Consider the following 12,634-nt stretch of genomic DNA (forward strand, 5'->3'; position numbering starts at 1 on the left):
TCCCCATTAGCCATCTAACCCACCTCCCCTCCAGCAAACCTGTTTGTTCTCTATAGTTGAGTCTGTTTCCCAGTTTGTTTCCACCCCCCCACCCCACCCCCCACCACAGTCATCTGTTTTGTTTCCTAAATTCCTGAGACAAAGGAAACAATAGGAAAAATGAACTAATGGGACTTAATCAAGATAAAAAAGCTTCTATACAGTAAAGGAAACAATCAACAAAACTAAGCAGTGACCTTCAGAATGTGAGAAGACATTTGCAAATGATATATCTGATAAGCGTTAGTATCCAAAATATATGAAGAATTTATCAAACTCAACATACAAAAAAACAAAAATCCAGTTAAAAAATGGGCAGAAGACATGAATAGACATTTTTTCAAAGAAGACATCCAGATGGCTATCAGACACATGAAAAGAGGATCAACATCAGGGAAATGCAAATCAAAACTACAATGAGATATCACCTCACAACAGTCAGAGAGGAAAAAAATAAAACAAGATGAAACTAGAGAGGGAGATAAACCGTAAGAGACTCTTAGTCATAGGAAACAAAACTGAGAGTTGCTGGAGGGGAGAGGCGTGAAGGGATGGGGTAACTGGGTGATAGACACTGGGGAGGGAACATGATGTAATGAGCACTGGGTGTTCTATCCAATCGATGAATCACTGACCTCTACCTCTGCAAGGAATAACATAGTATATATGAATTAATTGAATTTAAATAAAAAATTTTTAAGACTGTGGTTTTTTATCTGAACTCACACAGCTCTATTCTGGTTTTTACGGCATTCTCATTCCAAAGAGACCTACCCCCACGAAGATCAAGCACAATTTATAATGTGTTTCATTCAAATGACTTCCCCTAATGAAAGTATGAGTTTAAAAAAAAAGAAAAAGAAAGCATGAGTTTTAAATCTGTATTTCTCTTTCCATTATAGTTCTACTGAATGAATTGCCACAATTCTTAAACTGATTTTAAACAGAGGAAAGAAAAAGCAAAATTACACTTTTAGAAGAATAGGGTTATCTGATTCATCACTGACTGACTGAAAAATGTTTATCGGGTACCACTGTATGCAGGGCAAATATCAAAAAGAAACATATGAGTAAATACCCAAGTATAAAGATGTTAAACGAGCAAAAAACTAGGGTTCTTAAAGGCAGTCAAATGGAACTATTCATAAACTAGAAGCATTAAATATTATAGTTCTCACATTGTTTACTCTTTTTTTAGGTTTATTGAGGTATAATTGACAAAACTGTGAGATATTTAAAGCGTTGATCATGGTGATTTGATACACATACTTCGTGGAAGGATTCCCACTATCTAGTAAATTAACACATCCAATCACTTCATGTATTTATCTTTTTTTTTTTTGGTGAGAACATTTAAATTCAACTCTTTTAGCAAATTTTAATGATTTAATACAGTATTAATCAAGTACAGCCATTGTGTGACCTTACTCAACTTACAGCTGGAAGTTTGTACCCTTTTACCAACTTCTATTCCCTCTACGCTCCAATCCTGACAACTTTTCTCCTTGCTGTTTCTGAGTTTGACTCTTTTTTTTAAAGATTCCACATGTAAAGAATATCATGTCACATTTTGTTTTACTTTCGTTGCTTGTAAGTTTATCTTCTCAAACAACATAGGGCAAAAGGCAACTCTACAATCTTAAATCATTAAGTGTATGTGATTAAGCCTCCAGTTGGAAAAGAATGAAAAAATTTTTCATTATTATGAAATTTTAATATGTTCTTTCATTATACCCAAATTATTTGTGTGTTTGCCAAAATAAGTCAGAAAGTTGCTACATGACTGAGTTAAAGAGAGGCTAAGAACAATAGCTCTAGTTCAACTGATGATCTTTTCACACCTAAAAGAAAGCTGTATACATTCTGGTTGGAATAGAACGTTTTCTTTCTTCCTGGGAGCTGTTCTCTGTGTAATGGTCATAAGAGGTAGAAGATGATATTCACCTTTTATTTCTCTTCTTTCTCACTTACCACAGAAAAAAGTGGCTCCACACTTTCTTAAGTTTGGAAATTACTTTTGTATTTGGACTGAAATTTGTATCTGGTCTGCCTTGATCTTGTCAGGTCAAAATAACATAATATTGCTATTTTGCATAGCTGGCTTAAAATGAAACCATTCACTGTGATGCTTTGAGTTAACTGTGTGCTCAAACAACTGAACCAGAAACTGTCTAAATGGTATTGACTTTTATACACCTGATGTCTTCAAAGTTAGTATGTCTCCTTCGCCACACCAAGACAATGAGCTCTATTATATCCAACTAAGGAATGGATTTTCAAGCTATTATCAATTTGCGGCACTTACTCTTGCAAAAATAGTTTTTTTAGTGTTTTTTTCATTATTCTGGGCACTTTTTCCAAATCATACTCAATAAAATCAGGCCAGGTCTTTGCCGCCCGGAACATCATTAACTCTACAGACAATATCTTCCTCCTCTCCCATTTTGTTGAGTATTTGTAATCGAGAGATACTGCCCTTTGCAAGGGTCAGTTTCAAAGCAGGGCAATGAGTCCTGCCCCTTGATGGGAAGGTTTCCAGAGCTTTGTCAATTCTCCCAAATTAGGTACTTGGAGAGGGTGGCTCTTTTAAGCTAATCTGACTATTTAACAACCTTCCAAAATGATGTGAAATATGTATTCTGAAAACAGGCTAGCACTCCTGATAGCCAAGAGGCTTGAGCAGGTATCAAAAAACTTTCCCAGGGCCAAAGAGTATTTTTGACTTGCTGACCACAAAATCTCTGTTGCAACTCTGTAAATTCACCAAAAATCATTTAATTTATCCATTTAAAATGAATGAACATATGAAAATGAAAGAACATATGGCATGTAAATTATACCTCAATAAAGATGTTTAAAAAAAAAAAAGAATGAAGGCGGGCACCTGGGTGGCTCAGTAGGTTAGGCATCCAATTCTTGATTCTGGCACAGGTCATGATTTCAGGATCAGGAGATCAAGCCCCACATCCAGCTCCCCACTCAGCAGGGAGTCTGCCTGAGATTCTCCAACTCTGTCTGCCCCTCACCCTGTGCCCTCTCTTTCTCTCTCTCTCTCTAAAGTAAAAAATAAAACCTAAATAAAAAATAAACCTTAAAAAAAAGGAATATAAGCAAAATAAAGACATTCAGAAATAAAAGAAAACTAAGAGAATTTGTTCCCCCAGACCTGCATTATAAGGTAAGTTAAAGTTTTTTCAGGCTGAAGGGAAATGAGTTCAAATGGAAACTCAGACCTCTAGAAAGGAATGAAGAACACTGGAAATGATAAACATCTAGATAAATATAAGAGACATTTTTTTTCTCTTAATTTGTTTAAAATGTATGACTTTTTAGCAAAAATTTATAACATGGTTTTGGGGGCTTTAAAACATGTTTGTGGCATATATATATATTTATATATAAAGAAGGTAGAGCATAAAGAATGACAAATAAATGAATCAATTTAATTGCAAGATTTCTACATAAAAAAGTTATCTACCTACAATGACTTAGAAGTTGTATAAAGAGACTATAAGAAAATTTTTTAAAGATTTTATTTATTTATTTAAGAGAGAGAGAGAGAGAGAATACAGAGAGAGAGGGAAAAGCAGACCCCCCACTGAGCAGGGAGCCCATTGTGGGGCTCGATCCCAGGACCCTGAGATCATGAACAGAGCTGAAAGCAAACTTAACTGACTAAGCCACTCAGGCACTCCATAGACTGTAAAAATTTTTAAATGTTTATTGTAATCTCACCAGAAATCTGATACAAAGCAGTAGAGCTAAAAAGCCAATAGATACATTAAAATGAAACTCTAAAAATTATTAAGATAAAGCAAGGCAGGACAAGAATAGAGATATAAAAACAGAGGGAATTAACAGAAAAAATGAGTAAAATGATATACCCAAATTGAATCATATCAATAATTCCATTAAATATTAACTAACGAAGCTCTCCAACTAAAAGGTAGAGATTATCGTAATGGATAAGAAAGCAAGATCCAACCATATGCTGCCCATAAGAGATGCATTTTAAATATAAAGACTCAAATAGATTGAAAACAAATGAAGGAAAAAGATATATCACACAGACAGCTTAAGAATGGAATGATCAGGGGCGCCTGGGTGGCTCAGTGGGTTAAAGCCTCTGCCTTCGGCTCAGGTCATGATCCCAGAGTCCTGGGAAAGAGCCCCGCATCGGGCTCTCTGCTCAGCAGGGAGCCTGCTTCCTCCTCTCTCTGCCTGCTTCTCTGCCTACTTGTGATCTCTGTCAAATAAATAAATAAAATCTTAAAAAAAAAAAAAAAGAATGGAATGATCATATTGATATCAGATTAAGTAGACATAAAAAAAGAAAAGTATTACCAGAGATAAACAAAAATGTTTCACAGTAATAAAAGTGGTAATTCATCAGGGAGACATAACAATCATAAACATACACAACTAATAACAAAGTTTTAAAATACATGAAGCAAAATCTGACTGCAGCAAAGGAATGATTCTATAGATTTAATAGCACTCTCTCAGCAATTGATAGAACTAAGCACAATGTCATTCAAGACATAGATAATCTGACACTATCAACCACCTTATCTTAACTGATATCTGTTGAATGCTATGTCAAGGGCACCTGGGTGGCTCAGTGGATTGGGCATCTGCCTTCAGCTTAGGTCATTCTGGGTGTCCTGGGATCATGCCCTACTCAGGCTCCCTGCTCAGCAGGGGAGTCTGCTTATCCCTCTCCCTCTGCCATGCCCCCTGCTCATTCTCTCTCACTCTCTCTCTCTCAAATAAATAAAAATCTTTTAAAAAAAAAAGCAAGCAAGCTGTATCAAATAACTACAGAATACACCAACCTGCACTACATCTGGGCACTGGGTGGGTCAGTCCGTTAAGTGCTTGCCTTTGGCTCAGGTCATGATCCTAGGATCCCGGGATTGAGCTCAGCGTTGGGTTCCCTGCTTTTCCTTCTCCTCCCTGCTCTCTCTCACTATCTCTCTTTCTCTCTCTCTCTAATAAATAAATAAATCTTTAAAACAAACAAACAAAAAATGCACTACATCCTGGGTCATAACACAAATCCCAATCAACTGCAAACAACTGAAATCACATAGATATATTCAGACACACATACATGTTCATCTTCACACATTCTCTCTAGGCTTGTCCCTGATCCCCTTCAAGCTTCTATTAATAGTGACACATGACACTGGTCCTCAGTAGAGATGAGGCTGCAGGTCAATCAGAATATAGATAATCTACTGGATAATCAAACCAATCACCGATGACAAATATAAAAACTTTGGATAAGCGGTTTCTCTAAGCAGTACGCTATAAATTTCTATTAAATCTTAATCACTCCTCAAATGAGGCTATGGAGAAAATAAAAGAATACTCTCCCAAAGTTCTAATGTAGCATCTACTCTTTCACAGAATTTCTCATGGAAGGCTAATCATCCAACAAACAAAGCTGCATCACGAAAATGCTCCTCCAATCAGTATAACACAGTAACCTGGTAGGTGAGGCCGTCCCAGGCTTCTCTCAACTGTAACTGATCTTCATCCAGCTCATCCAGATTCCTTTTTACTGGCAGGATATCCAAAAAGGGCTTTTTCTCTTCATTGAATGACTCCAAAAAGGACAGCAGACTCTACAATCGGAAGAATATTTTAAAGACAGAAATTTTAGATTAGTTTCTGAAATGTTATCCGCTATTTTAAGGTCTATAACTATAGGTCACATTTAAATGGATCCTCTCACTGCTCTGGTGTCTTTCGTCAGTGCACCCCGATCACTTGAGTGCCATCACAGTAACAAAAGGTCACAGCTTGTGTCTCATGTCAGTACTGCTGGATTTCTACTGGAAGTGGTTGGCTAGGTTACCCAGCTGGACAGGAAAACTCCTGATGCCACATGGAAAATGTGAGTTGGTATGTCCTCCCCAAACATGGATTCACGACAAAATAAGGATGAGTGGAAGAGAGAACTATACGGCAGCAGCGATCATGTGTCAACATGTCTATGATTAACTGCACGTGAGCCAGTGCTGCCCAAGTCAAAGGACCTTAGAAAATACTCTGTCCCTACCTGTAAAAATTTAGTAAATAAAGCTTTCCTTGACTCAGATTTGTGCAAAATGTTAGTGTTGAAGAGTCTTCAATTCCAGATAGTATTTCAAACATTATTCATCATAATTGGCAGCATTTTAAGTTAAATTTTATGAGTTGGAGTGCCTGGCTAGCTCAGTTGGGAGAGTATGCCACTCTTGATCTTGGGGTCATGAGTTCGAGCCCCACGTTTGGAGTAGAGCTTACTTTTAAAAACAAACAAACAAACAAATAAAAAGATTAAGTTTTACGAGCCAACCCAGGCATAATTATTGTAATTCTGATTATGAATAACTTCATACAGCCTTTTATTTAAGAAACCTGCATCTGTGGTACATTACTAAATCAACGACATTGTGTGAGAACAATGTACTTCCAGGGGACGCTTAGCACCTTGTCAGTAAAAAACATCAGGCCAAGGGTGCCTGAGTGGCTCAGTTGGTTAAGCATTTGCCTTTGGCTTAGGTCACGATCCCCAGGCTCTGGGATCGAGCCCCAAGTCGGGCTCCATGGTCAGCAGGGAGTCTGCTTGTCCCTCTCCCTCTGCCCCTCCCCGTCCTTGTGCTAGCTTTCTCTCTCTCTCTCATAAATAAATAAAATCTTTAAAAAAAAAAAAAAAAAAAAAAAAAAACACCACATCAGGCCAGAACAAAGATAGGAGCACATAAGCTGAAGCAGTTCAGATGAAAGGAAGATGAGAATGTCCTGTCCCTTTCTTCCCTGACGTCTCTAAACCCACAAGGACGCTGCCGCCAGCAAGTCGCACCCCCACCTGCGTGGCAGGGTCGGAAAGGCTGGCTTCGTCCGACTCCCTCTGACAGGGAAGCCGAGCTCGGAGGGGCTCTCGTGAGTGCGAGTCTGTCTGCTTTATTCAGGATGGAGGACTGGTGGGGGGCAGAGCTGCAGAGACGGCGGGGGTTCCGAGGAACAGAGCGGAAGAATCCTCACCTGGGCTCCTACTAGTCTCTTTCAAGACGGTACCGGGAATAAGCGCCTAACCCGGAGAAGCCCAGGACGCAAAGAGAGCCGGGCTTCCAAGCCAGACTTCACTCAAATCCCACCTCTGCCTCTCAGGAGCTATGTGACCTCAGACACGTCGCTTGGTGCCTCTAAGTCTTGTCTTCGTCTGTAAAACTGGAAGAGCAACCCCACACTCACAGTAAAATGCTGGTCGGCAAGGCGCCTGGTACAGAGCGCCTGTTCAAACGCGGGGACAATGAACAGGCGTCATTTTTCCTCAAAGGACACTCTGACTGAGGCCCTGTCTTGTTATAATTCGGGGCTGGCTTCACTTCTCATTTCCTGATCTTTTTTCATTCAGTCCCGACTGGGGACTGGCAGACTTACTGCAAGAGGGAAGATGGTGCATGTCCTAGGTTTGAGGGTCCTATGGCGTCTGTGGCGACACTTGACTCTGGCTAAGCAACGTGCAAAGCAGCCGCGAGCAGTACCTGAGTGGGGGTGGCTCTCTTCCAGGAACAGTGGATCGCAAAACCCCGTGATGGGACCCACAGACCAGCTTGCCACACCCAGCTCTAAAATCTTACTGTTCAAAGCACCCGGAGGACCAGGCATCAGTACTTTGCTGGAAAGGCAGAGACCCAGGCCCCACCCCAAAACCACTCCGTTAGAATCCACACTTGATTTAACAAGGCTGCGCAGGTCATTCACACCACGTCAGAGTTTGAGAAGCACGGTCTCAGAACTCGATGCTAAAACTCAGAGTCTGGTTAGCGTTTAAATAATTACCCTGAAGAGGTTTTTTTCCAAAAACATCCTACTCTTCCCTAACAGCAAGCTACAAATAAATTGCTGTTTAAAGTCATACTTACTTCATACTTTTTAGAGTAGGTCTCATTTTCTGAATCCTTTAGGGCTTTCTGTAGTTTTTTCTCTTGTAGAGTTAACCAGACGACAGCATCTTTCAGCTTGCCCTAAAATTCACACACACGCATTTAAAACTACCCTGAGTAGACTTGGAGACTTTTTTAAATCATAAAATTAACAACTTCCAACATCAGTGAAATAATGCAATCATTACACACCAGTGACTCACGGCGCCAAAGAGGAATTTTGCTTGTGCACATTAACACCTTGAATTTTTAAATGGATTGAAACTAGCACCTGAACATAACGTGCTAAAGAGACAGGGCAAGCAAGCCCTTACTTACTTACTTACTTATTTATTTATGGCTTATCCATTTCATTATTCCTCAATTTTAGAGAACATTATTCTAAATTACTCATTTATAGTAGGCCTTTCAAAACACTGCTTCCCAATACACCTAAATACAGGTTAATTCAAGAACTATTTACACCCAAATACATGGACATCAAAAATATCTTGAACATTTTAAAGACCCTAAAAATAACGCTGCCAACGGTTTGGGTTCGGCTGTCCCGTGAATGTGAGCAACAACTATTTTTTCTTAGATTCTGGTGTGTCTACATTTGAAAGCAAAATTTACTGCCAGAGGATAAAGCCAACAATGTTACATCTTATCTCCATTCTCCTTTAACCTTCATTTACTCTTCTCTTTCTATTAAGCAGGAGTGTTTTTTATATACTTTTGCATCTGATTTCATGGACAGCTGAATTTTTCATTTTATTTTTTAATAAGAAAATTAATTAGAAAAGAGTAGCTCCCCAGAAGGTCAGAAATAAGTGAACTGAATTATATGCCTGCGTCCCAGCTTGAGTTTCTGTTCCAGAGTCAGCAACAATCTGGCAGTGGGGCCTCAAATGTAACAGTTGGAAAAACACAGGCCTAAATTTGTCACATAAAATGTGACAATATGACTGCATGTAAACATGTCTGAGGAAGTAGTTTAAATAAATATTAAAATAATATTCAAAACCACTTTAAATTCACAGCACTCATTTACCTCCACAGCGACAGAATATATGTTTATTTCATCTCACTGATTTTTATGAAATTTGCACCCACAACATTTTGCGAACCTGACTGCAAGTCAAAGGAAAAAACAGAATAATCAAATGGCGAGCTGAAAGTGATTCAAGCACACCTCAACAGACAACGATGAAGAGAATTACACAATCCCAGTTTTATGTAGTCAAAGAACAGGTAAAATGGAAATGTGCTAAAATTAGATTGCCATGATGGTTGCACAACTATGTAAATATACCAAAACCCACTGAGTTGTAAACTTTAAATGGTTTAATTTTATGCTATGTGAATTACATCTCCCAAAAAGCTGTTAAAATTCAAACAGACAAAAATTAGATAGCTCTAGAATTTTTCAAAAGCCTGCTAAACTTAATTTGTCTTCTAGAGTACCTATGTAAAAGTTATTTTAGATAATTCGGCAAAGTTTCATTAGTTTTTAACTTAAAATTTTTATTAAAACAGGAAACACTAATTCACAGTGAAAGAAATTAGAATACGGTTGCCCAGGGTGGGGGGTACGGACAAGGAAGAGGCACAGTGGAACATTCTAGGTAGCAGAAATGTGTTACATCATGACTGTTGCATGGTTAACACAGGTGTAGGCATTTGTCAAAACTCACAGAACTGCACTTCTAAGCTCTACATGCAAATTATACCTTAATTTTGAAAACTAAGCCACTAGTAGGGTACAACAAAAACGCGGTTGAGTCATACTTCTAAGGAAGGACGTACCTGAGCTTTATCTCTAGTCTCTGCTGCATCCTTTGAATACCGTAGAAATTGCGCCACGTAGGTCATGATGGACTTTTCGTCAGGATTAACAACATCCACATCTGGAAGAGATGCCACACCGTTCATCAGCTATAACTGTGACTTACTGTAATTACTACACAAAACAGGCTAGACCATAAGACAGCCTTGAAATGAACCGAAGGAGTTAAATGGCCGTGCAGTCTCTGGTCAGCGGCCCTTGCTCCAAGTCGGTGCAGTGGCTCAGAGCTTAGATCCAGAGTCAAACAGGGCTGAGTTGGATCTCAGTAGTATGTGCACAGCCTCAATTACCTCCTTGCATGCTGTCTGGATAAGGGCAGTAGTAGTCAGGGAGGGCGGAAAGGAGAAAATACAGCCTTCCTCCTTCCAGAGACATAATACGGAAACTCCTCCAGGAGAGGAAAAGTGTAGGAACATACAGCAACTGGAATCCATTCCCGTCACATGGGTCTCAGCAAGTATGCAGTAAAGCATTTCCAAAAGCATATGTTGGGGCCCCTGGGGTGGCTCAGTTGGTTAAGCATCTGCCTTTGGCTCAGGTCTTGATCCCAGGGTCCTGGGATTGAGTCTTGTTTCGGACTCCTTGCTCAGTAGGGAGCCTGCTTCTCCCTCTCTTTTTCCCTCTCCCTGACACTTCCCCTGCTTGTGCACTGTCTCTGACCAACAAAAGCATATGTTGTATGGCAGACTTACTCAAGACATCCACAAGATTTTATTTGTTCATTTGCGGAACAAATACATTTACTGAGAGCCTTTTCTGGGCCAATCCTTGTGGTACATTAACAAAGTCCATGGTGAGATAAATTCGGACAATGCTGAGTTAAACAGAGTAAAAATATTATAAATCCCTTAAATGCAGAACTTCTCCAGATATATAATAAATCAGATAGATCACAAAATCACAAGGAAGTGATCAATACACTACAGACAAAATGAGCACATAATTTGGGGATGTCTTTCAGTATGTTGTCCAAACAACCAGGAAGATATTGAAAAGGAAAGCTTCAGTGTTTATTTATTAAATCAGTTAAAATAAATTAATCAAATATTTATAGAGAGCTCACAAATGTGAGCTCACAAGCAAGATAGGTAACGCTGAGTTCTTGCCCTGGGAGGCCTTATGTTTCATCACTGTATTCATTCAACAAGGGGATGCTAGACACTTTGAGTAAATGTCAGATGCCTTAAGACATTATCTGCCCACACTGGAGCTTACTGTTAGGAGAAAAACAAACAGCAAACAAATATAAGACACTATGGATGCTTTAGCAAATGTGTTTACTGGACTCAATGACAGTTCTAACAGGCTGAGGGAGAACATGAATCTAATCCACACAAATAATAAAATTCAAGACAGTAAACACACAAAAGGTATCAATAACAAGGTGTGAATGGAGTTTCAATAAGGAAGCATCCCTAAGAACTGAGTCACTCTTTAACTGAAAAAAATATATAAGTAGAAAAGTAAAAGTATGGGACACCTGGGTGGCTCAGTCGGTTATGCATCTGCCTTGGGCCCAGGTCACGCTCCCAGGGTCCTGGGATCAAGTCCCACATCCGGCTCCTTGCTTAGCAGGAAGCCTGCTTCTCCCTCTGCCTGCTGCTCCCCCTGCTTGTGCACGCTCGCTCGCTCTCTCTCTCTCTCTCTCTCACAAATAAATAAAATCTTTTTTTATAAAGTAGAAGTATATCAAGAGATACCTGAAATAATTAGACTGACTTAACTACGTTTCTTTTTCAAAACTTTATTGTATATGAAGCTATGCATTGTGATTAAATGTCTTAATAAAACTGTTAAAAGATAACTCTCTTATTTAAATATGACAACAGTATTTGGTTTGCATAAATAATCATGATGTACTTCACATTTCAAGCTATTATTTAAGCTACTTAAATTGCCCTTTTTTATAGTGTCAATTACATTATTTGTCTAGTAATTTTCACATACTGAACTAGAGAAAATATTTTATACTAGTAAAGATAGAGAATCACAGTAGGAGAAAAGCATGAAAGAAAGAAAGAAAGAAAGAAAAGGAAAGAAAGTAGAAAGGAAGGAAGGAACCAAGTAATCAGAAAAGGGGATAGAACAAAATATAAGGAAAAACAAAGAAAAGAAAAAAGATAATGAAAAGCCAAAAAGGAAAGAGAAAAGACAATGAAAGGAAGAAAAGGAAAGAAAGAAAAAAAAACAAGGAGAGGAAAGTTAACAAGAAGAATTAATAACAAGCTAAAACTAATATAATGACAAACCTAACATAAAAATTTGGAATTATCAGGCTATTAACTTAGAAGTATCACCTAATTCAATGAGGTCCAAGAAGGCTAAGAACCAATAGCAACAAGCACAGTTCGCTCCTAGATCTTAGCTTTTCTCACACCATTCTCCAACCAGCAGTTGGGGGGAGAGAGGGCTGATCCCAGGCCTGAGGCAGAAATGTAGAAGAGCCTGATGCATCCTAAAGGCCTGAAAATAAGGATGGGCTCAAAAACAACAAAGAAACACCACAGTGGTGGGGATATGTCAAAGGAGCACAGGAGCTAGCTGAGGGGGCTCCCAGAGGCTAAAAAACATTGAACTTAAAAAATCTTTCTTAATTTGAGAAATAAAACAAAGTAATATTGGATTACAACCCAAAGTATAAAATAAAATTTCCATAAGCCCATACTGATATAAATCAATGGCTGGATAAATGAATACATGCGGGAGAGAACAGACATAGTTCAGGAAAAAGAACTGTAAATAATTTATGTAGGTAACCTGCCCTCCGGGAGCCTGAGGTCTCCTCAGATCTCCTCCGTGTGGGCTATGCAGCGTGACTTCCCTCCAA

The 12,634-nt window shown here is 38.9% G+C and overlaps 1 protein-coding gene across 1 annotated transcript in view; it reads right to left on the bottom strand.

Annotated features, from left to right (window-relative positions):
* Positions 1 to 12,634, bottom strand: part of SYNE2 (spectrin repeat containing nuclear envelope protein 2) — a 332,142-nt gene that overhangs the window by 226,307 nt on the left and 93,201 nt on the right. The window contains 3 exon segments of the mRNA XM_032875225.1: positions 5,532 to 5,669; positions 7,959 to 8,060; positions 9,768 to 9,868. Of these exon segments, the coding sequence (XP_032731116.1) occupies positions 5,532 to 5,669; positions 7,959 to 8,060; positions 9,768 to 9,868 (341 nt within the window).

The sequence above is a fragment of the Lontra canadensis genome, unplaced genomic scaffold (assembly GCF_010015895.1).
Source record: "Lontra canadensis isolate GAN:19392208 unplaced genomic scaffold, GSC_riverotter_1.0 scaffold55, whole genome shotgun sequence".
NCBI classification, from domain to species: Eukaryota; Metazoa; Chordata; class Mammalia; order Carnivora; family Mustelidae; genus Lontra; species Lontra canadensis.